The 27,018-nt window shown below is 43.8% G+C and overlaps 2 protein-coding genes across 7 annotated transcripts in view; one reads left to right on the forward strand and one right to left on the reverse strand.

Moving 5' to 3' along the window:
• WDR7 (WD repeat domain 7) overlaps positions 1–913 on the reverse strand; it is a 216,620-nt gene extending 215,707 nt beyond the window's left edge. For 2 of the 4 annotated variants that reach the window (XM_081929554.1, XM_081929553.1), the window contains exon 1: positions 706–913. The gene's annotated coding sequence lies outside the window, so the exon portion shown is untranslated. The remainder of the gene's footprint in view (positions 1–705) is intronic. The other 2 variants (XM_081929556.1, XM_081929555.1) reach the window with 1 other exon arrangement.
• A 2,867-nt stretch (positions 914–3,780) lies between these two features.
• Positions 3,781–26,207, forward strand: TXNL1 (thioredoxin like 1). Of its 3 annotated transcripts, none has more exons than XM_081929977.1 (9): positions 3,781–3,966; positions 10,587–10,683; positions 12,998–13,171; positions 16,143–16,265; positions 16,497–16,566; positions 17,511–17,683; positions 18,922–19,026; positions 23,725–23,773; positions 25,942–26,207. In XM_081929977.1, exons 1-8 carry the CDS (start codon positions 3,869–3,871, stop codon positions 23,752–23,754), a joined length of 870 nt encoding a protein of 289 aa, XP_081786103.1. In that variant the 5' UTR covers positions 3,781–3,868; the 3' UTR covers positions 23,755–23,773; positions 25,942–26,207. The 3 variants fall into 3 exon arrangements, 2 of the variants coding, with proteins under 2 accessions (XP_081786103.1, XP_081786102.1); XR_014172709.1 differs by having other exon boundaries at positions 3,782–3,966; positions 22,257–23,773; XM_081929976.1 differs by lacking the exon at positions 23,725–23,773 and having other exon boundaries at positions 3,784–3,966.
• Positions 26,208–27,018: the final 811 nt, after the last annotated feature.

The raw sequence follows: 27,018 nt of genomic DNA on the forward strand, positions 1-27,018 counted from the left end.
ACGCTTTAGACCACTTTTCAAGTGGTTTCAGGAATACGAAGGAGCTGGGCCCCTGATAAAAGCTCATCAGCCCCTTACACTGTGACTTTTGATGGCTTTTCTATTTATTTTTAAAACGGCATTGCCCTTCCTAGCCTGGAAGCACCTCAGGCCGAGCAACTGGCAATGAAAGCGATCCCACTTAGATATATAACAATCAAGAACGAAAAAATATACGAGGGGCAGGATAGGCGACACTAGGGAGGAAGGGGGCTAGAAACACGAAATGGGTGGGTGGGGTGGATTTGACAAGAGGGGCATTGCCAGCCAAGCATCCCCTCGTGGGTTTGGGGGGGGGAGGAGCCGAGGTTGGCAAAAGGGGTGCCCCTCTGTTACTTCTTTTTATATATATAAAAAAGTGGGAACTAAGAAGAGATAGGAGGATGTCGCCTGAGCCCTGAAAACCAAAAGTACCAACCCACACACACAACACCCGATGGACCACCTTGAGCTTCTTAGAGTGGGGTGGGGGAAGGACCCAAAGGTAATAGTAATAGAAAGCAGCATTAAAATAATAAAATAAAGAGGGGGGTGAGAACACTCTAGGGAAGGAAGGACGCTTCGGTCGACCTGCGAAGGAAGGGAGCAAAAATGCAGAATTACTCAGCAATGGGGGAGGACAAGAGGGGTCTGGGGAGAGTCCCACCGCCCCATGGAGGAACCTACCTGGGTGTGGGCGGGGGCCGCCTCTCCGCCGGCAGAAGGGGCTCCCCGCTTGCCCCCCACCTTCCTCCGGGCTCGCCTGCCGCCCCTCGCCCTCCTTCTCTCCCTCTCTCTCTGCCTCAACGCCTGGCGCTGGAAATCAGCTGACGGGCTCCTCCAGCTGCCGCGACTCCCGCTGCAAGTGTCGCAAAAGGCCCGGGCGGCGCTTGGCGGCAGGAGGGGGAGGGAGGGAGGGAGGGGGAAGCCTCGTTGCCCTGGAGACGGAGCAGCGACCCGGCCCCCGGCGCGCTTCCCTGCGGCCCTCGCCTGGCGATGCGTCCAGAGGGTGCGGGGTTTAAGGCAGCAGGAGGAATGCATGGGGGGAAATGCGTGCAAATCACGCAGGAGGTGTGCTAGTTTTGTGCAAAAGGGCTTAACCTGCGAAGTGTTGCAGCCCTATCATTATTATTTATTAAATGTATCTGTCGCCTTTCTTCCCGTTTGCAAAACTAACAAAAACAATAACCTCCCCACCCCCAAAATCATAGAATTGGAGAGTTGGAAAGGGATCCTGAGGGTCCTCTACTCCAGCCCCCTAAGAATTGGCCTCTGCTTGTGCCAAATGTACTGCAGTAACTACATTATTACATGAGCACTGTTCCACAGCGTTTGATATTTTCATTTACATACATTCATTCGAAATAAGATGGGTTTATGAAGCAATTCTATATCTTCCCACCACGCTGACGAAGAATTCTACAAAACAGTAGTCAATATCCGGAATCACTGTTCAGTGTTGGACATCATATTTGCTGTATACACAAAGCTTCACAGCTTATCTTTCATCGTACAAAGTCTGGTACCTCGCTTAATTTAAAGATTTTCAGATACTTTGAGACTAAAGATTTCATTTTGTACCTGTTATGGTTTGAAGGAATTCTATAAATATTGTCTATTGCTTATGTAAATGGTCATCGTGTTGCCTGGACGTTGCTGACGTTCTCTTTGCAACACGGGTTTGTTTGGTTACTTCCTGTGGATCACACAGCGAGGCCAAGCAACTTGTCTGGGCAGCCCAGGACCTCCATGCACACCCAAGGAAGTCACTTACTTCACCCCCAAAGGCACACTCATCCATTGTCTCCCAAAAGAGGGATGGTAGTTCAGGCAAAATACAGGACAGGGCGGGACAATTGGGGAGGCGGTTTTTTTTTTCCATCTGGTGCTGAAGTGACTTCAAAGCAATCCATTACAATTTATTGCAGATTAACAGGGCAGCCCCTGTGGAATTCCTCTCTCACACACAGGCCTTTTGTTAGAAGGGGACAGAACCTCCGTTTGCTATGTATTTTTTTATTATTATTGATTGGGGGGCAGCTGCAGCTCCCTGCCCCCCACCCCCCCTGGCTATGCCCAAGCACAGACACAAATACACACGAATTTGTAAATCTAGTCTGTGCTTGGCTACCCAGACTTTAAATACATGACATTTCACATACCCTTTCAAATACATGTTAGGATCCCTAACTTGGCAGTGTGTGTGAGAAAGACCTGAAATACAGGACTGTAGTTAAGTGGTAATCAGCTCTGTTCAAGTTCAGTAGGACATCTAAGTGATGCATAGGTTTGTGGCCCCTCCAGGTGTTCCATTTTATTTTGCGTTCATAATGATTTGTGTTTATGATGCTATAGGAAGGTCACACTTTCTATACTGCCTACAGATGTTCTTGAGGCGCTCCCACTCCTAACCCCGCAAATGTTCAGCAGGAGTGGGTGGCTCACTGGAAGGAATGGCGCTTAAGTCAATTACAACTGCCTTGGCCCATAGATTTCAGTGGGACCTTGGTGTCATTGCAACCCTATGTGCATTTACTTCGGATGACCTCAAGAAGCATTGATTTAAAAACAAAAAAAGTCACACAACAACACACAACTCTGCAAGGCTATGCTAGTGAATCGGTTAGATCCATAAATCCCTCGATTTGGCCAGCAGCCTATCCCTACACTGCAGGCAGTTGGACTGGATGACCCTTGGGATCCCTTCCAACTCTGCAAATTATACGATTCTAGTTCCTAACTTTCAGGATGGGAGATGAAATATACTGGGAGTCGAGTAAGGATTTCATGCTCTTTATTCAGCTTATAGTAGGAATGAATGTTTCCCCCAAAATATCTGCTTTATATACATTATTTACACAATGGGCTGCATGTGATTGGCTAATTCCGGAATTCTCCTGTAGGCCATTCAGGTTGCAGATTCACTTCCACCTGGAGCTGGATTGGGTGGCTCCTGCGGACCAATCATACTGCTGCATTGTTCTAGGACCAATGAGACTGCTGTATTTTGGATCCTATTGTTCTAGTACCAATCAAACTGGCGCATTTTGGATCCTATTCAACTCAGTACATAACAGGAGGGTGTCGGGTATGCACAGAACCGGAACCAATGCAGCCGTCCAAGCTTCCCCCACTTCCGCGAGCCCTGAACTACGTCGGCTGCCCTGAAAAGCCAATCACTTCCGCCCGCAAAGGTCACCAAGCTGAAACGGTAAGGCTTGCGAACCAATAGCGCTCCTCCCCGAAGCCGGAGGTAGCACCTTGCCCTTCTCCAAGATGTCACCGGCGGAGTCAAGCGGGTAAACCCATAGAGGTGGAACCACAACAAAAAAGTCACCCAACGCAGCAAGCACTACTACCGGCGCAAACCCGAACTCTTTTTGTTATCCCCAATGCAAAAGACGAAGCAGCGTCGTGTGAGAGAGTGGGGACGGTTTTACACCATAGAGTCGTCGAAGCCTAGAGCGCCCAACAGAGACTCGCGGCCGAAGCCTTAAGGGTGGATGTGGAGTCCAAGCATAGAGACATCGTTGCCTAGAGCGCCCAACAGAGACTTCGCGACCAATGGCGGCTTTCGCCCGTTGGTTAAGTCTCTCAACCGGAAGTGTGAGCCGCCGACCCCTCCCCTCTCCCTCGGCGCGTGAACCTGGATGAACTCTCAGCTGAGGGTGCCTGAGAGGAGGAGGAGGAAGAAGGCGGAAGAAAGGGATGGCCGGGGCAGTGTGCGCCTGCGCGGGAGCGGTGCATGCTGGGCGCGGCCGGCCAGCCTCTCGCCCCGCCCCGCCCGCGCTCCTTTTCTTCCCGCGGTGACTTTGCACTTACCGGGCGTGTTGCTGCCGCCGCCGCCAGGATGGTCGGGGTGAAGGTGATCGCCAACGACGCGGACTTTCAGAGCGAGCTCAGCGCCGCCGGCTCCCGGCTAGTCGTGGCCAAGTTCACCATGAGGGGGTGAGTAGGCAGGGCCCCTTCGCGCGTTCACACGAGCGGACAAGTACACGTGTACGGCTCCCTCTCTGAGGGAAAGGGGGCTCTCCTCCTCCTCCCCCCCAGCCCCTCACAAGGGGACGGGAAAGGCGTTATCCCCATTGTATCACCACATTCAGGTTGTAGTTTAACGCAGAGCTGTATCGCTCCGAGGTTGTGCCTGTTTATGGGATGTTATTTGGATTGGGGGGGGTGTTGTTGTTGTTGCTGGCTTTCTGTATCTTTATTTTAGGTTTCCCTGGATTCCTGTAGGAAATTGCTCGGTTCGGTTTCACATTAAAACAAAAAACTTTTTTGTTTCTGGCTACTTTTGCTACGTTGTAGCTATGTATTTTTTTTTCGTTTTAAGCCGCCTTTAGCATGGTTTGATGGAGGCATACAAATAAATGTGTAGGCATGTATTTGTTTTATTTGTTTCGTAAACACTGCTTGATTAAAAAACAAAATTTCAAAGCGGTTTACAAGAAAGATAAGACGTTGAAACCCAGGGAATTATTTTTTTAACAACATACAAAAGTTAGAACGCTGAAATAAATAACAGTTAATTTGACTTTCTAAGCTTGCTCATTCATATTATTTAAAAGGCAAATATATTAACCAGTTGTGATGAATTCAGTGACATGGGCAGCTAACATGCCTCCCCCCTGGGATCTGAAGCAAAATTGACTGAGGCTATATACTGTATATGGTTCCTTTTTCTTTGCATAGAAAATGATTTCTTTTCCTAAGCACACAATCTTATAAGTAAGGCCCATTCAGGTCACTGGGACTTACTCATAGGTAAGTGGGTCACAAAGTTGCAGCAGGAGGGTGTGACAGTAGAGAAAGCATATTGTCCATTACAAACGATGAGAATAGATCTTGAGGTAGGGGCAGATGTACTTCAGGGTTGTTGTTTTTGTGACTAGACACTGGAGGTGCACCAACTGGAGCTAAGTGCGAATTAGTGGCTGGGAGCGGCATAACGTAGTTTTAACATTAAGGCTCAAAGTGCCTTTCAGTGCATGTTCAGTCCAGTAATTCATTTTATTTCCAGAAGTTTCATTGCAAACAAGTTCATTGCAAGTTCTCCTGTTGTCCATATATTGGGAGGACAGTTCTCTTGCCCACTTTCCTGATGAAATCTGAAGTGAACAAGAAGCCATTGATATATTCTGATTTTTGTGTGTGTCTGATTTCACTAGTCTGATTTCACTAGTCTCACCAATTATCACACTTCTTTAATTTTTAATCCACTTTCTAAAAGAACATAATGAAGCAACAGGTTCAGAAGCAGGAAGAAGCCCTATTTGATTATGGTGTTCAGAATGCCAGTGTCAACTGGTGAGAGTTCTGTGGGATAGTCCTCACAACTTTAACCCTTTTCAGGGCTACTTCACACATTACAGAATCTCTGTTAGGAACAGTGTGCAGCCTGCACGTGTAGGAAGCTTGCCACCATCACAGCCAAGTTGTGTGACAGCAAGTAAGCAGCATGTAATTTCCTGTGGCATGACCCAGATAGGGAGCAGTTGGGGATGAAGGGAGAGGGAACAGGTTTTCAAAGCTGCCTACCCCAATAAGCACATAGTTGAAATGGCATACACTGTCATTGTTTTATTTACTCTGCCTTTTAGGGCAAGCCCTCCCAAGCCCCATAGCAATAAAAATGCAGCCATTGAACAAACAGCATAAAGCAGACAAAGAAGAAGAAGAGTTTGGATTTGATATCCCGCCTTTCACTCCCTTTAAGGAGTCTCAAAGCGGCTAACATTCTCCTTTCCCTTCCTCCCCCACAACAAACACTCTGTGAGGTGAGTGGGGCTGAGAGACTTCAAAGAAGTGTGACTGGCCCAAGGTCACCCAGCAGCTGCATGTGGAGGAGCGGAGACTTGGCAGAATTTTAAAAGAGACCTTCTGGTTTGCTTAAGCCTGCAAGAGGGAGGGCTAAGCAGTGCTTTTGGGTGACAGGATTTCCACAGAGTGATATCTTTACATCTGCTGGGCTCTGCTTCAGAGTTGTAGCCTGAGCTGTTGTTTCTCTGTAGAGTCACCATCATTCCCCAGATTCGTTACTACAATTTTGTCTTTCTCTGGGAACTAAACCCACACCCTAATTTGGGTTTCAGTGATATCCTGTGACTAATTGCTGTACTTCCTGCTTTGGAAAGGAATGCTCCTTTTGCAGTGAGTAGGAGATATTCTGAAGGTGAAATCCTGGATTCATACTCTGGTTTGAGAGAAAATTGCAGTACGCATCATGGTAAACCATAGTTATCACTAACTTGGAAAGTGGAGAAATAAGGAGTATATATGCACAAGCGTAGAGGAGGACCATGTGTTTGTAGGAGTTCCCAGTTGCTAAACTACAGTTTGGCAATTAGAAATAAGACACTTGAATAGATCTGATTCATTAAGTCGATGTCATGGTATAGAACAGTACACACCCCAAGGCTGTCAGTTTGGTTGGGATTATAACATCACACAGGGTAGTCTAAGGACTGGGAAATGTTCTTTGATATGGGAAAACTAAGTGAAAAGGGAGCACAAACAAGTATGGTCCTGAGGAAGCAAGGAATGAAGGTGCTGTAAAGGATGCGGGTGGTGCTGTGGGATAAACCACAGAGCCTAGGGCTTGCCGATCAGAAGGTCGGCGGTTCGAATCCCCTCGACGGGGTGAGCTCCCGTTTCTCAGTCCCTGCTCCTGCCAACCTAGCAGTTCAAAAGCACAAAGTGCAAGTAGATAAATAGGTGGGAAGGTAAATGGCATTCGCCAGAAGCGGCTTAGTCATGCTGGCCACATGACGCGGAAACTGTACGCCGGTTCCCACGGCCAGTAAAGCAAGATGAGCACCGAAACCCCAGAGTCGACCGCGACTGGACCCAACAGTCAGGGGTCCCTTTACCTTTATCTTTTAAAGGACCTGAAACATAACATCACATAAGACCCATCGACAGAAGTGGGATCCGCTGTGCGTTACAAAGAAGGAGCATATGGGCAATTGGTTTGCTAGGCCCACTCTAGACCTTGTCATGGCAAGTTGGGCAGTTGTGGTTTCTGCTGTTGTTGCAACTAGAGCCAATCATCATTGATGTGTGTGAGTTAGAGAAAGTGTCACTTATTTATTTAAACCAGCCAACTAACTGTTGCAGATTTCTATTCATTTAATGCTTGTTCATTTGCTGACAGTCTATGTAATAGGCAGAAGGGAATAGCAGGTATTACTGGGTGAGTCAGGGTGGGGCAACTTCAGTAGGACCCGAAGAAATAATATCACAACTAGTATGTCTACTGTCACTGGTACTGGATGTATTTCTGAACAGCTGAAGATGGTAGCCCTGTAATAAGTTTTGGAAAGTTGTAAGGTGCCACGTTCTTGCACCTAATCTTACCTGGGATTGAACCTTATCAGAACACATTTGGTACCAGCATGAGAACAAGCTAACCAGCAATAGTACTGGTTAGCTGAGCATTATTGGCCATGTGAGAGAGCTAATTTTTTCAGTTTTAAAAATTGGTAAGGTGGACTGAAAGTATGGCTAAACTGGTAGCCAGGGTCTGGATAGAGCTACTAGTGAAATGGTCACCTGCTATTTGATGATATTAGGCCACAGTCAGATTTTGTAAGGAGCCAAGAAGATGTTGGTACCCAGCTTCCTTCGCTGAATCATCATATCCTCTGATAGTGAAGGTATTGAGGAAGGATTGCCCTTTCTCCCTACCATAGCCATGGTGTCTTGTGTGACAATTTTTGATGATTTCTCATGGAGGCTATCCCTTGGGGTCGTCAACAAGATCCAAGATGAACTTTTGTATCTCTTGACAGTTGCTTATATTAGCTACATCATAATACCTTGCCCTTCATAATGGCTAACTGTATTAAAGTACTTGGCCATTATTTGATGGTGATTGTCTAGTTAAATAACAATAACAACAATTTATTATTTATACCCCGCCCATCTGGCTGGGTTTCCCCAGCCACTCTAGGCGGCTTACAGCACACAAGAAATTGTAAAATGTCAGACATTTAAAATTTCCCAATGCAGAGTTGCCTTCAGCTAACTTTTGTTTTTTTGTTTTTTGTCAGATGTCTAACCCTCCACTGAAATATGCTATCTTGTTTTTCACTGGGACCCATTCTGTTGTGACTACAGGAATAGATTTCCATTTTAATCAGTATAGTTCTGTCCTCCCTGATTCCACTATGTAAATAAGTGCCAACTCACAGAATACTTCTGTCTTGCCTACAATACGTTCTAGCAGGAGAAGCCAGAATTGTGATCAAGCCCTGTAAAGATAGAGAATTTGTCCTAAATCCCCTTATTAACTGACGTGAAGTTTTCAGAGCTGTCTTTTTGGTTATGTCCTATTGCAGTATTGAACTGTTGTGCTTAGTAATTTTCTGTAGCAAAGTCATTTTCTCTGCAGTCAGCTTTTACAGTGGAAAATCAGTAGGACATCATTGGTGTCATCCACTGGCAGAGAAACTGTTGACAAACATACTGAAAATGACTAAGCTTATTATCCTGACCTACAGAGGTCTGTATAGTAGAGAGACCTAGTAGTTTGGGGTAATTGAAATTCTCTAATGCTGCTAGCAATAAGCTTTAAACACAGACGTAAGTGCTAGTTGTAACCAAATTGCCCCTTTCCCAAATAATGGTTTGGATACTTGAGCAGAGAGAAAGTTATTGTAAATAAGGAATGAAAGGTGGGGGGGCAATGAGAAGTGATGGTGCTGTATTGCTTTTTCTGCTGGTGGGAGAACATATTTTGCTCAAGCTGTGTTTTCCATAGAATTCTCTTCCCATGCCGGTCAGTTTGATAAGAGGTCTTTGGGACAGACTGAGGTATTTCAAGGTCAGTGTAATTGTGCGTTTTGCTGAGATGCTTTGCGATGGATGGTTTCATTTTTAATGTTATGACTATGTATTTTTACTATTGCTGTATTTTTACATAGCCTGTAACTATACTGGGTGAATAGATGAAGAGCAGATTCAAAGTTGATTAAGCAATAAACAAATAAAATTGTGTTCTTGTCTAATTATTGAAGCTGCCCGTGATGTTTTTCTTGCACTACTTTTACCTTTCTCCCTCCTTGTAATGAATAGATTAGAACATAGTCATATTTCTTTGCTGACTTCAGGCGAGAGGGAAATTACAATTTTTCTCTTTTTTTAGTCAGGTGCATGGCTCTGCACAGTTGTTTGTATTCAGGAAGGTGAAGTAGGAACATAAAATATTGGAATGGTGTGTATGGATCCCCCACCTTGGCACCTGCCAGCATAAAAATAATTCCCCTTACTCTTCAGTTATCAACGTATTGATTAGGGTCTGGGGAGACCAGAAGCAATACAAGTCTTTCACACTCTTTCTGCTTTCCTCTGAAGGAGGGCGGAAGATGAGCTATCCACTCTTCCCTCCTGCTGAATTCTCTGTGCAAATCGAATGACTTTGGGAGGAGAGGGAGGAAATTGGTGCCATTCAGAAATAATGGATTGCTCAGTTAAGTGGAGCCAAAATCTGTGGCTCCTTGACACTGGAAATGTGAACCCAACATGGAGAGAAATATTTAATAATCATAAATCAGAGATGCTGTGTTGGTGTTAGTGTGTGTGCAAAGTGGGCCACAGAAATATTTGTATGTGGGGTGTGTGAGAGAGAAGATGCAAATTGTCACAATTCCTTTCTTATGCTTGCTTTTGTAAGTCTTGGAATGAAGCAAAAGGTGCTGTGTTGTACTCTCCAGAGAGCAATATATTTTAATAAGCAAGAATTATTACATCACTAGAAAGCTGGATGTTTACTTGCAGCTTGGGGAGTATTCTTTATGAGAACCATTAAGTTCTCATGGTTTTCTTGTTACCTATAGTCCCTGAGCACTGTGGAGTACACAAATTATGAGATGTGTTTCTAATGCCAAGCTTCGAGACGGTTTTCTACGAAAGGGCGATCATTGTGGGATTGCAATTGAGTATAAAAGGATTTTGCTTTACATAGGCTAACCTGTATGCTTTCATTATGCATTTTGCTAAGAAATGATGATGTCGTCAAGTTGACTTGAAAAACTGTCGGATATCAATCTCCTCGGTCTGAAGCTAGATGTTTTGGAGATTGCATGCAGCCAGTGCCAAAAGCCGAAGCCCTGCATCTCCTCTAGGGCTGGGCGATATAGCAATAGTCCATATTGTGGTATCGGTTTCATAATTTTTGACTTGGCAATATAGCACAAATCATGATGTGTGTGTGTATGCTATGCAAAAATCACAATGTGCGGAAAACTGTGAAGCCAGCCAGTGCCTCTACATAGCTCAATCCTTATTTCAGACATTGTAATATATCAGTATATCGCGATGTTTAGCTGGTGATATATCACAGAGTTGAAAACCAGTTATCTCCCAGCCCTAATCTCCTTCCCTGTAACATCTAGCAAGCTAAAACACATGTTGTGACTTAAGGTGGGAATGAAACTTAGAATACTGCTATCAGCAGCCAAAGAAAATGGGAGAGAAAGCTAGGTTCATAATGGTGGTTTATTTTACACCCCACTTGCCTTCAGAAGTGGACGTGCTGATGTGTGTTGTCCCTTTCTTCCCCCTGACAGATGTGGCCCATGTTTAAGGATAGCCCCTGCTTTCAACGCTCTGAGCAATAAATATCCCCAAGCGACATTTTTAGAAGTTGATGTGCATCAATGCCAGGTGAGTAGTGTTTGTGTATGTGTGCATGAGCATGTGTCAGTGAACAAGATTTAACTCCTACAGGTGTATTTTTTTGATATGTGGGATATAAATGCAGTCCAGAAATAAAATAAATATTTAAAACATTTTTTTCTAGAAGCCTGTTGACAGTCAGTGGGCACACCTACCTCAGAGGAGGAATAGGCTGTAGATTGTCCTCTAAAAGGCAAGATTGACAATTCTCAGGAGGGAAATGCCATGTAAATGTGTAAGGGTTAAGTTCTATAAACCTACTGCTGCTCATGTTATTATTGGCAAGAATTTGAGTTATATGTTAGTAGAGTTTAAGTTTGCTGCTGTGGGTGGAGGTACATTCAGCTGTAGACAGATCTATCCATGATAACCATTTTAAGTCGGTGGTTCAAAACAAGCAAGCTGTCATGTGATGGATGCAATGATCCCATGGTAAATTGGGTCATTTACATTTTGGTTTTTTTTTATTTGAATGTTGTGGTTACATTTATCTGTAGTCTACCAATTTGCCTATACCAGTGTCTGAATCAAATATTGGCCAGATATAATGAACGTCCGGGGCTTTCTCCTAACTCTTGTGATTTCTCCACTGAGATGCAGAGAAGGTAACATAAAACTCCAAATATTAATCAGGTTGTATTGCCAGATTTGGAAAAAAACCTTTTGTAATCCAGAGCTGGATCCAGAAGGGACCCCCAAACTGTGAAACTGCTCCTTCAGGGGGAGTGCAACCCCACCCAGGGCAGGCAAATAACCGATTTCTCAGGCACAGAAACTACTTACCCACAGGGCCTTCATAATGCCAGGATTCAAGTTCAGCTTGTTTTCCTCAACCATTTCACCACTGCCTCCAGACAATGGCTGAGGGATTGTGCTGCCTCTCCTAATTCAGATCTTTTTAGAGTACGGCACAAATCTTAAATAATCAATATTACGAGGGTTAGGAATAGAAAGTTCTGCTGAGGTGACATTTTATGATGTGTGACTGCGGTGGATAGAAAGGTTCAATTCAGCTGGCCCTTTGAGTGACTCTGCTTCAACCCTCTGCAAGCAATGCTACGTTTTTCAGCTATTATCTTGAAGCCTGGTAGTATTTAATGTCAAATTCTGGTTTCCTAGTGTTGTAGTGGCTACTTGGAGCATATTTGGTTTGTTCTTTCTGGTATAGACGTTAAATTCATCCAATAAAACGCTTTTTAATTATGCAGAAGTATTGTTGGCATTTAACAATGCAGGTTGTACTGTAAGGCTTACATTATTAAATTTAAGCCATTAAAAAGCTGTTGTTCATTCGCTCTTTTATGAACTAACAGTATCTTGGGTACATAGTATTAGGAGTCTTATCCTTATTCTCAGTACAGTTATAAAACTTTGGAAAATATCATTTGGTGCAGTTTAATCTCGGGTGGTTTTAACGGAGTCTGAAGAAACTTGCGAGTGGTCTTTGAAGCAAAATTTTAAAAAAGAATGTGGCAATACAGTGTTCTTTCCCTAATTGTGCAGGAGAAAGCTGGCTCTAATAGTCCTTGGCTAAGGCTTAAGCCTGTATCTCATCTCATGTGCAAAAACAAGATTACATATATAGGGATCCTGGCCACATCTAAAAGTGCATGGAAAGATAGTAATAGGATCATAATGTGCGTCACTTTTGTGAGGGGAAGACATTCAGAGAGCTTTTAAGTGTCGTCTTTGTCTTTCAACAGTGGATATGTGACTCCTGCTTATCAACTTTGTCGCAGTGCTTTCAAAACTGCTGTAAAATTTGACACTTGGCCAGTTCAGATGTAAACTATGTGGCTTAATAAATCATGGCTTATTAAGAATTAGTGCCCCTCCTTTGCACATCATCTTCATTGTTCTTATCAGGGTTTATTAAATTGAGATCATTATGTCTGAACCAGCCCAATGGCTCAATTCAGGCACCATGCCTAACGATGGCTTGAGCTTACAAATAATATGCAACAGGCAAACAGTGTTTTAGCATGCGCAGAAGTGCTCTATCGCGCACGTGCAGTAGCGGCGCTCTACTTACAAACTTTTCGGGGTGCGAACGGCACCCTGAAATGGATCACGTTCAGTAGAGGTACCACTGTATTAAGAAGTCATCATGAAAACCTTTTTCTCTGTTGGGGAACAACATAGAAAATTGTATTTCCAGTTAGCACTATTTTTGCATGTAAGCAGCAAACATGCTGCTGCTGCTGATGTTTATGTGGATGACCTGGGATGATTGGTACTCTCTTGTTCATTAAATACTAAAATCTTGCTACACATTGCTAACTGTTGACTTCTCAAATGCTAGGGAACAGCTGCAACCAATAATATATCGGCAACCCCGACATTTCTTTTCTTCCGGAGCAAAGTGCGCATCGACCAATATCAAGGTGCCGACGCTGCTGGATTGGAAGAGAAAATCAAACAGCACCTAGAAAATGATCCTGGAAATAATGAGGATACCGATATTCCAAAAGGATATGTATGTATATTTTATCTATTCTAGTGAATTATTTTCTGTGCAGTGTTAAAAGATTTGCATTCGAAAGGATCCAGAGGATCAGGATGGAGCTTCCATGCAGGTGCAAAAACTCTTCTCATGATCTGGGACCTCTGAGGGTCCCCTTTCCACTGCAGTCCCTCCTTGCTCTCTCCCTCCCCTTAAATAATGCCTTTGAAAGTTAGAACTTCACCTCCATCCTGGGCAGCCTTTGTTGCATCTGGAGGGAGGGAGAGATACCGAATGTATTGATGCATTTGAAAGTCAAGAGTACTTTTTGAATCCTAGCCCAGATTATAGGATTTTGAAGTTCTCTCTTTCTCCATCCCTCCACCCCTTCTCTCTCTCTCTCTCTCTCTCTCTCTCTCTCTCTCTCTCTCTCTCTCTCACACACACACACACACACACACACACACACACACACACCAAGCTCTCTTTCTGTTGCTGTTCTTACTGCACATGCAAAGTCTTTATAGCTGGTCCTCACAACAGGCCTCTTGTCTAGCAGCTGTGGAAAGGGGAAATTTTATGTTGGGGATTATTAGGAAGAGGATTGAAAATAAAACTGGTGATAACATAATACCTTTATATGAACATATGGTACGTATGCAGAACTGCATACAGTTCTGGTAGCGGAACAGGTTATTGAAGACCTGGGGAATGTTCAAAAAAGGGTACTAAAATGTGTAATGTTGCTTGGTGTCTAGGGAGCACATAACCCTCAAAATACAAATCCCCTTTCAGGTGGTTTTTTTTAAAAAAACCCACATTCTCCTGGTTATGGATTCTGCCCTGAAGGCACAGGAAAAGCAAAAAGTGGTCAGTGAAGGGGAAAAAATACCAAATCCACAGCAAGTCCACATAGCTATTGGGATCAACCAAAATGTCTTAAATCATGCACAGCTGTTTGAGTTCTCTAGAACGTTTAATTGGGGCAGGATCCTACACTAAGCAGTGGAGTGGAAGGGAGTTTGAAAAACTTTTAGTCCCGATCTTGAAGTCTTGAGACCAGAATTTCTAATCATCTTTTTGTCAAACACCACCTTCAAGGTTTTGCCTTGACTTAAGAGAAAATAGCTGTCAGCAGTTTTTGTTTTTTAACCATCTTTCCTTGTTGAGGTTTTACCTTGGGGCTCCTGAATGTTGCAAATCAGGGCTTGTCTGACAGCTGGAGTGACACGTACATGTAAATGAGAACCTTAATGTGACAAAACACTCGACTGGAGCTGTCATCTTCATGACAGTTTCTGAGCATCATTTGATATAATATTCCTCTTAAAAGGGGTCAGCTTTTGCATCCTGCCCAAAATATTAATACAACCCCTGACAGAGTACAGTGTTTAATATTTCAGCCAAGTGCCAGCGCAGCTAATAGTTCAGTAGCTCAATAAATGCACACCCAGCTGCTGCAGTTCTGTGATGGTTTGTTTTCCAAATTAGCAAATGCAATCCATTAGACTTTGCTGGAAAACTGTATGTGCTAACCTAGAATTATGTTAAATGCAAGAATGCATCTCTTTTGAGATGTTAAGTACTTTAAATTCACAGCTAAATAGACGCAATCCCTGCTACCCAGTTTACCTTTTCAGCTGAATCTTTTTCCTGTAAATAACCCCGTGAATATAGGCCACTTGCATTTTCACTAGTTCAGAGTTACAAATGTTGTCTGTACCGTTGTGTTCATTGCGTCTAGTGTGAATGCAAATAGTTACCGTATTTTCCGCACCATAGGACGCACTTTTTCCCCTCCAAAAATGAAGGGGAAATGTGTGTGCGTCCTATGGTGCGAATGCAGGCTTTCGCTGAAGCCTGGAGAGCGAGAGGGGTCGGTGCGCACCAACCCCTCATGCTCTCCAGGCTTCGCACACCTCTCCGCAAGCAGCAGGAGCCCAGCGCTGGGCTCCCGCTGCTTGCGGAGAGGTGCCTGCATGCCGAAGCCTGGGCGCGCTAAGCTCAGCGCGTCCAGGCTTCGCGGACCTCTCCGCAAGCAGCGGGAACCCAGCGCTGGGCTCCCGCTGCTTGCGGAGAGGTGCCTGCATGCCGAAGCCTGGGCGCGCTGAGCTCAGCGCGTCCAGGCTTCGCGGACCTCTCCGCAAGCAGCGGGAGCGTTCCCGCTGCTTGCGGAGAGGTGCCTGCATGCCGAAGCCTGGGCGCGCTGAGCTCAGCGCGTCCAGGCTTCGCGGACCTCTCCGCAAGCAGCGGGAGCGCTCCCGCTGCTTGCGGAGAGCTGCCTGTTTGAGGGCTGGGGTCGGGGGAAGCTCTAGCTTCCCCCGCCCCAGCCCCGCACCTGGGGAGGAAATAATTTTTTCTCCTTTATTTCCCCCCCAAAAAAACTGGGTGCGCCCTATGGTCCGGTGCGCCCTATGGTGCGAAAAATACGGTAAGCAAATAGTTAAATGTAATAAGCAGTTGTAGCAGCTTTGACTTCCAACTAGGCATGCAGTTCCATCTTTTGATGTGGCATTTGCTTCTAAAGCTTTTCAAAACTGTCCCGAAGGACACAAAAGTGAAGGATTGCAGAATTGTACTTGGACTGTCTTTTCAATTAGGTAAATAGATTTTCCCTCCTTTGGTGTTTATATTTGTTTTTATTATTTCAAGTGTTCTGTTTCTAAACTGCCGTCTTGCCAAAGCACTCACTGTAATTTACAACACGAAACAACAACATACAGCAGCCTTCTCCAACCAGGTGCCCTCCAGGTGTTTTGGGCTACAACTCCTATCCCAGCCAGCATGGCCAATGGTCAGGAATGGTTGGAGTTGTCCAAAGTATGTGGAGGGCACCAGGTTTGGGATAAGGGATGAGAAAACAGGACGGGTAGGAAAGAGAAGGGATGATCAATCTGTATGGAAAAATAAGTGCTGCTTGGGTTTTGCACGTTTATCCCCCTGTAAATGTCTTATAAATGTATAGCCCAGCCGGGTGATCATTGTCACTGTCTCTTACTTCTAGATGGATTTGATGCCATTCGTTAATAAAGCTGGCTGTGAATGCCTTAATGAAAGTGATGAACACGGGTTTGATAACTGTTTACGTAAAGACTCTACCTTCCTGGAATCAGACTGTGACGAACAGGTATTTTGCCTTCCAGAGAATATTGCATTATACTATCAAAAGGACAAAGGTGTTCTTTTGGCTAGAATAGTACTCCCATTTTTATGCATGTTTAAAATAATTCATCTGGGGTCTAAGTTGGTGGTGACCATCTGAGAAAGAGTAGCATTCTAAATCCATGTGAAGTAATTCTGTGGGTCAATGCATTTGAGATCCCTCTTAGATTTTTCCCCCCTTTTGCTCTCTCCACAGCTGCTTATTACGGTAGCTTTTAATCAGCCTGTCAAGCTTTATTCTATGAAGTTTCAAGGGCCTGATAATGGTGAGTAAAAAGATTTCCTCTTTCAAGAGAAGCCATCTTTGCATGCAGCCGCTGTTGATTTTAAAAATACAAAGCATGAGACACCGGTTCCTTGCTTGTGGCCCTGTTCTCTTGCTCCTAAGTCTTAAAGTCTGGACCTGACCATCAAGCACATTGCCGCCATACCATCAAGTTTCTGCAAATGCACTCCAGGCAGTGCAAAACTTTGCAAAACAAGCTGGCTACTCCGGTTTTGCTGGTATATTTCCAAGAATCTGCATTTACGAAATTATGTGTTGTGTCACTTTTGTCAGGTGACATGTCAGCATAGCTATCTTTTGGCATCATTGTTCTGAAGACCATGGTTGCTAATAAAAGTTAATTTCTATTGCACCTGTTTTAGTTGGGTGTGGTACATATATTGAAATGAAGGCATGAGCTCTGCCATGAAAAGGCTAGGGACACACTCCTCAGCAACAGGAATGGAGTCTGGGCAAGTCCTGTTAACCTTCTCCCCAGCTGAGGTTGGAATTCTGCTATGTGTAGTCACTTTAATGCTTTAGCCTTCTAAGGGTAAACTTTTGAATGCTCCCCATAACATGTAAAAGCCATACAGCCTGTAGCAACCTTCTCCAGCTCCCATCATCCCTGACCATTGACCATGGTGGCTTGGGCTGATGGGAATTGAAAGTCCTACAACTTCTGGAGACTGGAGAAGACTGGCCAGTAGTGTTAAGTGCAGCCCTTACTAAGTAAAGTTATAAAATTTAAGCGAGTGATGTGCTTGCTTCTGATAGAAGGTTCTTTGCCTTGGGGTGCAGATGGACATAATAATTTGCCTGTCTTGGTTCTTCTCAATCTACATAATTTTGGTACACAAAACAACTTTAAAATACTGTCAAGTATATAAGATAATGTTTTGAGGGTTTTTAAAAGAGCCAGTGGCATTTTTTTTTTAATCGCAGGTCAAGGTCCAAAGTATATAAAAGTGTTTATCAACCTCCCTCGATCAATGGATTTTGAAGAGGCAGAAAGAAGCGAACCCACTCAGGCCCTGGAGTTAACGCCAGATGATATCAAAGAAGACAGTATTATCCAACTCCGCTATGTAAAGTTTCAGAATGTTAACAGTGTAACTGTGAGTATAAACCTTCGAATTCATTCCTGGTTAACAGAATCCTATGACATTACAAAAGGCCAACTCCAAAGCGTGGTATATCCGCCAATAACTTTTGCAACTTCCACCATAGTTTTAATGCAGTGAAGCCCAGCTATGTTTTTTCCCCCACTTGCCTCTTAGATACAGCAACTGGTAGGGATGGGAGCCTGGAATATTCAGGCTTCCCAGACCCAGCTCCTGTCAAGCTTGAGAGAGAGGAGAGCAAAGTGAAGATGGGTCTGGGCACACACAAAAATCACTCTTTTGCAAGCAGCATCAAGAATCCCTTTTGTTTTGTAGACTAGTAAGAAAACCTGATCCAGTCTCATACAACCTATTTTCATCTGTTGTTTCCAATAGGCTTATTTGAAGGTCTAGCTTTTTACCTTGATATCTACTTGTTACTTTGACTTGGTAGCCATATTAGAGTATTAATATAGTGGTATTTGTTTTATGAATTTAATCCATTCCTGAAGTCCGTTCTCAAACCAAATCCGTCCTTAAACCGAGGCACGCTTTCCCTAATGAGGCCTCCCGCCGCCAGGGCCTTCCACTGTTTGGCTTCTGTTCATAGACCGAGGCAAAGTTTGCAAACCAAAAACACTACTTCCGGTTTTGCAGAGTTTGTAAACCAAATACAGTAGTTCATAAACAAGACTGTTCGTAAACCGAGGTACCACTGTTCTCATCACTAGTTCCCCCAATACCCTCCCCCAAACTCTTATTTGGCCCTTCAACAGAGGTTGGGAAGGAGGCAGGGATTTCCTTTATTTGCACTGAGGGTTTCAGGAGGTCAGGATCGGCAGGGTTCTTCTCACGCTTACTTTTTTCGAACCTCAGTGCAAATGTAGGCTCAGAGGACGGATTGCTTACTAGTTGGGCATCCTTCTCACCAGATGGCCAAGGGCACTTGACCCCAGCAAGCTTAGATGTGGATTTGGTGAATAGTAGTGTAACTCACTCTTCTGGCCAGAAGGTGATGACATCCTTTAACTGCCTGGTTCAAGCTCCACCGTGGACTTGAATCCTATAATTTAGTTAATACAACCCAAACATTTTCCATTAACAAAATGGGGTAACAAAAAGGGGTAGACTAGTCAGCCTTGTCCCATGTTCCCTTCCCTTTGCTTTTCCCTGAACTTCAAATAAGTTGACTATTTTGTGGGCTACTGGATTCTCCACATCATGTAACTCAGTACTGATCCTTTCCATTTCAGTTATTTGTCCAGTCCAATCAAGGTGATGAGGAAACGACGAGAATTTCATATTTCACATTTATTGGAACACCAGTCCAAGCAACAAACATGAATGATTTTAAGCGGGTATGTTCAAATCTGTCTTTTAAATTGGAGACTGGATTGCAGTTTTTAAAAGCTGCAAGGGAGAGTGTTAGCTGAACAGCTCCCCATAATTGTGAGTTCTGACTCTTCAAAGGTCTTCCATTCCCACTACAACTGATGTAGCCTTTTCGCTTTTAAAAAAAATGAAGAGTGAAATTTGTCTTGGATATTCTGCCTTTGATTTTTATGAAGTGTCCAAAGAATGCACGGTTGCTCTAAAACGTTTGCAGAGCCAAATCACCTCTTAAGCCAGGGTTTTCCAGAATTGATTGCTTTATCTCCAAGAGGCCAGAGTTAAGAGGAAAGGGAGAAGACACCTGTGGCATCTAGCCTACTTTTCTATGGTAGTGAATATGGAACCATGTTCAGAAAAATACGAAAACCAACAGCAAATATGTCTTCATGCATAATGTTATTCTGCCTCCAGTTCTGTAATGGCAAAATATAAGAAGCTCTGCTGGACAGTAGGAATAGAGTGTAAAAAAGTCAGCAACACAACTGGAAGGATAAGAGAAATTGTGATTCATGTTAGTCCTTTGATTTTTAGACGCCCTGCTTAGGTACTCTATAGTTTCTGAGCCTTTCCCAACCTGGTGTTTGTTTTCCAGATGTTTTCAACTAGACCTTCCACCACCCCTGACCATTGGCCATGCCATCATGGGCCTGATGGGAGTTATAGATCAAAACCTCTATAGGACACTAGATTGAGGAGGCTGCTATAAAGGGGAGCAGTCTGTTTCTCCCCCAGATTCTTAGCTTGTGCTGTAAACCCACAGATGTGATAAATAATACTGGGCTGACAACAAGTGTGTCAACTACCTAAAAGGCAATGTTTCAAGGCAGAGGAAAGTGGGTCTCACCTTGTTAATTAATTAGCCTATACCAGATGTGGAGAACCTTTGGGCTTCCAAATGCTTCTGAACTAAAACTCCTTCCAGCCCCACCAAGCATGGCCCAGTGCTGTAGTTGAGCAACATCTGGAGGGCCAAAGATTCTCCACACCCACTCTGCAGAGGGCAATTTAGATGAGGCTCTTGAAAGGAAACAAGATGTGATAGGGGCATTTTTGGCAATCCCTGACTTAAGAAGTGCATTTAAATATTGCAAATGTGCATGGTATTTTGTATGCAGACATGTTCGGAGCGAAGGAAACTCTTTGCACAGAAAACTTGATCATTTGTCTCAAGTGATCAAGGTTGACTTGAGTTGCTGTGCGTTGCCCACAAAAAACTTCTTAACCGTTTATGGTGTGTTTTAGCCTTCATGTTTGTCTGCCCAGTAAAGATTCTATACTCCATGTCAGGACCATCGAAAGAGCTTTTTCAGATACTGGGCAAAAGTAGGAGAAATGTGGTAGCATTAGATGTTCTGGGTACTGTAAAACAGAGCACAATAATGAAATAGAAGAGCTTTGGGTAGCCAGTAGGAGAACAGATGCAATGGAAATCAGGGCTCCTGTACTTTTCATAGGTGTGTGGAAATAATAGATTTTATTGGATGCAGCTTGCCATGCAAGAGAGAGAGAAAACCTGCACCTACTAAAATTATTACTTCTGTGTATCCTAAAAGGCAAAGAGCCTTGTCCTTATGACAGTAGAATTATCTATCTGATCACTGACAGTGCAATTCTATACGTGCCCACTCAAAACATCCCGTAGGTTTCAATTCGGGAGTGCTGTATAGGATTGCACCCTAAATCGTTGTAGTGAAAAATAATACATATTGCTTATCTAAACTGTAGTTTTTATGTGCACATACTGAGATAAATTGGGGTGTTAATGGTCCATTATTAAATAAACAATACTGAATATTTAAAGTTAAGTTTTGCAAGTTACTCCAGAGTTTTTAAAGGCAGGGGTGGAACTAAATCGGATTTTTAAAAGAGGTGCATTCCTTTTTATCGACTTAAGTTAAATGTGCATTGGAAAAGAAGGGGCTGCTGCTGCTTCTGCAAAGTGTTGCCCAGCATTCTTCCATGGAAAACTCGTTTCTCTAGACAAGCTGGTCTTAGTGGATGAGCTAGCTTGCCTGGAGTGTTCCTGGTGTGGCCCCCTCACCTTGCTTCAGCAGTGGTGGCATCTATGTCTCTGAGGATGGAGGCCTGATGCTATTGCTGAGAAGATAGACCTAGCAGAGAAGTATCTGTCGTTATTGGTGCTGTGATGGTGGAAGAGGAGCTGAGAGAGCTCTCTGAATCGGAAGTGGTGACTAACAACTGAGGAATACTCCTGGGAATGGTGACTAGATGAGAAGCCATTGGAGGCCAGACAGAGCCATCAGGCTGCCATTTTCCCCTCCAGCCATAGAGATACGCAACACTATGATATAGCTTAGCATCTATACGTAGAAGATCTGAATTGCCTCCAAAGTTCCAGAGCAAAAGCTTGGCTACATGGCATGCATGAAAAGTCAGGACAGGGAACATCAGACCCAGGGGTCATTTTGTGGCTTTCCACATCATTCTGTGTTCAACTTGAGAATGGGGCACCTTGGAAAATGCAAGACCAGCTTTATCGTATCATTAATGCAATGGAAGGACTTCGACTTACAGATGTATTCAGAATAGCAAGGAAAACTGATACTTCATAGCCCTTTATTCCTGTTCCCCATAGAGGATTGTGAGTTCTATAACTTCTCCAAACTACTGCCCCCTCAAAATATCTTCCCTTTCTAATATCTATTAAGGTCCTAACTTCTCCCCTCTTGCTTTAATTGGAATGTAGAGTAGACTAAAAGGCAACTGAAAGTATGAGTTAAATTACACTGCCTGAAGTAACACCTAGGGGCTTTCATTTTTCTTGGTGTAAGTTCTTCCATTGCTACCATAGTATTAAGTGAAGTCTGGGAATGCTTTGCTTGCTGCATGTGTTGCACAAACTTTGCAGGCTTAAAATGCAGAGACGTGTGCAGGAAGACAGAGAGGGAGAGTGATCTTTGCTGCTTAGGTCAGAGTAAGGCTTGGCATGACCTTTTTCGTTTGCATAGATTTCATTGCTAATTTGAAATGCCAGGTGTTAGGTTAAGTCCATATTGGGGGGGGGGGGAACAATAGAGCTCCTGCCACTCCCTTTAGCTTGGAGGACATCCAGGGTGTGCAATCGCATGAGATACGCAGCCAGCTTTTCTGTGGCATGGCGCTTCCATCCCTTCCTGTTCACTTCCTACGGATTTTCCTTTGCTTCATTGTAACGCTCTGTTTCATTACTTTTCAGCATTTCCCTGGCCCAAAGAAATAAAAATGCAGAAGATTTCTGTTTCTTAAATGGTCTTTCCTCACACCGCCCCTTTCCCCTGCTCCTTCCGCTCATCTAGCATCTGCCTTCTCCTTTCCACCGCTTGGGGCACCATCACATCCTGCTCTGCGACGGTTTTCCTGGGTCTCTTTGCTTTTTTATCCCTCTTTCTCATGGACTTCTCTTTGTTTTTAATATACCATTTTTTAACATATATATTAAAAAATCTTCTTTTGCACACCGTTTTTGTCCCGCCCACCCCCAAAAACCATCTCATTCTGTTATTAGATGCTTCAGAAATTCACCTGCCAGCACATTATTTGCATCTCTGCATTCTCTATTTACTGTGAGTAACGGAGTTCGAAGAGGTCTGCTGTGTTCTCAACTGCAACTCTGGTCTGGGTGACCTGTGGGTAAAGTTTTCCTGATAGGGATTTTTTTCCAGCTCATGCACATGCCTTGAAGACTCTTCAACACAATGAGGTTTTTCTGTCTCTCAAGGTTGAGCTGCCCTCTAATATGTTGTATGAAGCTGCCTCAAACAGAATCACCATGGGGCCTTCTTAGGCCAGTGTTGGTTGTCCGCTCTTGCACCAGCTCTCTGAGATAATCGTGCAGAGAAGATCCAGGCACTGAAACGGCGATGCTACGTGTTAACCGTGTGCTCTGTCACATGTGTCATGGGCTCCCTCCAAGGCAACCTGTAATCTGGACCCATGGTTCAGTCCGCTGAGAGCCAGTTTTGCAACCGTGTGTTTTGAAATACGATACAGCAGCTGATGTGAAAACTGAATGGGGTGGTCCATCTTAGGGTTCACACTGCCGCTTCAAAAATGATCGAGCAATTTAGATCTTATCTGTGGTGGACACGTTCAAGTGAAGTAATGAAAAATGAGGTGGTATCTTGGCTGGAGTACTGCAGTGGTGAATGCTGCCTTATCAATGCTGCCTTCTTAATCTCATGAGGAAGAGTGAGCCCAGTTCCTTGTTGAAAGAATCCTACATTGTACATCCCCTGAGTGCGTCCATATTCTTCTGCCATTCATCATCTGGAAGTGCATTGTGCTCTGTGGCATGAGGACAGTATACGGCTAAAATATGTATTGTAGCAAAATTGGGCAGGGTTACAGGGCATAGGGCATAAATCTGCCCACTTTTGAGTCTACAGCCAGTGTACAAGTTAATCCTTAGCCAAATAAAGCAGTCAAGGGACCTCAAGTCACCCACATGAGTGAAATCTGCCCCTTATGGAGAATGAATTTTTATGTGAAGTGCACAGATAATAACAAGCAGAAAGTGTGCCGGGAATAATGAAGTATTTCAAGAGGCGTTGCTCTGTTGTGTTTGAATTATCTTATTAGTCTCATGGTTGGAAATTGTTGGTGTAAAGTTGGGGGTTATAAATATGCTAACGAAACATCAATATCAAAAATATTTAATTTTTCAGGTAATACACATGGGGCACTTGAGCATTTGAGCATTTCCCCCTCTGAATGGTATAGATGCGTACAATTATTATTTTTTAATGGTTGCTCCACCTCTGCTAACATTATAATTGTCTAATTTCTGGGTGTACCTGCTTAATCCCAACCTGTAGCGCAATGCTTTAAGCGCTACTGAAGAATAAACATTTCTCTCTCGCCTTTTTTGGATTTAGTTTGCCTGTTTATAACATGCTTAATTAAATCTTAATTTGGTTGGTTGTGCGTGTTTTTTCACTCAGTGTTGTTTTGTGAGATAATAATTCTACATTGGCCTCTATGTTTGAGAATCAGTTATCTGCATGTCACTATGTAGAACGATCCTTATCCCACAAGGGTAGGCTAGGCTTAAATTCCACCCCCTTGAAAGGGTGGAGCCATCATTACTTAAAAGTGTGACTCCTCATAGCATTGACCAGCCTTCCCCAACTTGATGCCCTCCGTATATTTTGGACTATAACTTCCATCAGCCCTGGCCATCGTCCCATCATCATCTTGATGACTAGAACTGGTGGGAGTTGGGGTCCACCACATCTGGAGGGCCCCAGCTTGGGGAAGGGTGCCCTTGACCATGAGCTGAGATCCTTGATATCACTGGTGGCTTATAGACGTTGCACCTGAGAGTCTATCATCATCATCTGAAATATCTGAACTGTGTGCTACTTTAAAAAAAGAAGAAGAAAGAAAACCCCTTCTTAAATGCACAATACTGTATGCTAAGTGAGACCTGTAGAATTAATATAAGCAGTACACCTGCCAAGGAGTTGCTATATCCCTCTCAACCAAACACAAGAATGTTTACTATGGGATAGATCTGAAACACAGTTTATTTTCTCTTCCACAGCCTGATCTGCTGAAACAGTCGGCAGCAATAAAAAGTCCACATGTATTTTGTCGCTAACATGATGACCAAGGACTGTATCTTATGTTCCCTTCCAGTGCAAGGGCTCTTGTGCAACAGCATTTCAGTGGTTCAAAACATTTTGCCTGTGGAACAAGTCGTGCCTCTAAATGGCTTTAACTTAGCACTGCATTTGATACAATCCCAAGGATTTGTACTTTGCTTACATAGAAACCTGTTACTTGCTTTAAAATGTAATTTTGTCGCCCTTGCCACACACAAAAGAAAATGTATTTATAGGTAGACCGCATACCAAATGGAAGGCATGTCTGCTTAGTTTGCATTGTGATACTAAGACCTTGCAGAACTTAATGATTTAAGTGAAACTTCTTTCCAATGCGTAAGCTCCTAACAATGCATGCTCAGAAGTGACTCTACATTATTTCAATAGGGTTTACTGCCTGTAAGTATGCTTAGGCTTAAGGGCAGAGAAACTGATTCCATTCCTCTCTGAGTTGCTGCATTCCTGCGTTCCCAGGAGGAAAACTTGGGGCGTCAAACCGCTGTATGTGCCACCAGTAGGAAAAGCTGTGAAAGTTAGGAGGTGCATTGTGAGTTTGCACACTGGTAATAACAGCGTATGCTGTTCCGGCCATTTTCACGCCAGATCCCACCCTGCGGCCTTAGAATTCAGTGCACAGAGACCCCATCATTCCAGAAATCTAGTCAATATTGACAAGTTGGCTCTCCCTGCAGTGGGCGTGTTGCATACTTGACAGATTTATTTCTGGTGGACCAGCTCAGGTAGACCCGACACAGCAATATCGTTACATCATAGCTTACTCAGCCTACTCTGGGCTCCATGACATTATAGGACATTTAGAGATAGTGGTTTAGTTGTAAGCATCTGAACGTGGACACAAATAGGCAAGTTTCTTGGATGGCCCCCCTACCCTAGGCAGTTCAACTTTGGTATGAACATGTGGGGATTGTATTGCAGTCAGTATTTGAATAAGACCTTGTTTTATTGGCTGAGTGCATACTAAAAGTTATCCCATTTGATCCTCTGATCATTTTATTACTGGCTAAATTTGGTTTGCAAGAGGCACTGGGAACTGGCCGCCCTCCAGATGTTGGATCATCAGCCCCAACTAGTCAAGGGTGGCGAAAGTTGCAATCTAGCAAGAACTAGAGGGTCAGAAGTTCCCTGTCGCTGGTTTACAAGATCCCTCTTCCACTGGCACTAGAATGCATGTTGGGGAGTCTCTAGAAGACTTGCTCTTTGGAATCTGTTCCCCTTTTTATTTGCCTAAGTTCTAACTCCATTTTTCTCTTTTCTCAGGTCGTAGGCAAGAAAGGAGAGAGCCACTAAAGTATGAGGAAAATGCTGGGAAGGGCCTTATTTACAATCAACATGGGATCTTCACATTTATTTCTAGCTCCTGGGAAATTGCTTGACCATAGCCAGAGAGACTGTCAGTCTGTTCCACTATAATACCATTACAAATAAATCACTGCATTTTTGTTAATACAGGATTTCACTAAAAAGTGTTTTCTGTTGTAATCTTGGGTCATAAATTTGTAAATAAAATCCATTAATTTTGCCAAGTTGTTTAGTGCAAGATTTGCTGTATTCCTTTGAAGGTGGAAACTGGACTCGGGCCTCCTCTAACTTAAATATATATCTTTTGCCGAAAATGTTTAAATAACCCTTCATTTTCCCAGTCTCTGTTTTTAGAGATGGTTTTTATTCCAGGCGATTGAGGCATATTGGTTCGTCTGAATTCTCGGCAGACTTCCGTAGATCTTTGTCAGCTGTCTGTCAAAGTAGCTCGCTTTGAAAACGGGGCTTCAGGGTGTGGGGCCAAGGCCTCTTTGACCCCTTCCCAAGGTGACCTGCCAACAAACCCCATTGACACAAGGGCTTCTCTGCAGGTTCTCCAAGGCTAGGTGGCCACGGATTTGGCTGAGGGGTTTCCAGTTGCTGACCCTTACCAGGTTTAATAATAGATGCATTTGTCCCGGTGCTTGTATTGAACTGTACATGTTAATTGAAAAAGACCTGAAGGGTCTCTAACATGTTTTACACAAAGACTGGTTCTGCTGCTGCAGCAGCATCCTATATCTCTCAGCCCCACTCACCCCACAGAGTGTTTGTTGTGGGGGAGGAAGGGAAAGGAGAATGTTAGCCGCTTTGAGACTCCTTAAAGGGAGTGAAAGGCGGGATATCAAATCCAAACTCCTCTTCTTCTTCTTCTTATGCAAAGCTCTCTGGCTGTGGCCTCTTCCTCAGAGGAGTTTTCTATCTCCTTGTTTGCCGATAAATTGTAGTGGCTTTCCTGAATTTGTAGCAATCAAATCACGTCTACTGTTCCTCTCAACTGGTGTTATTCAGAGACCCTTGTGTGGTTCTGCTGCA

Source organism: Podarcis melisellensis, assembly GCF_964234715.1.
Source record: "Podarcis melisellensis genome assembly, chromosome: 11".
NCBI classification, from domain to species: Eukaryota; Metazoa; Chordata; class Lepidosauria; order Squamata; family Lacertidae; genus Podarcis; species Podarcis melisellensis.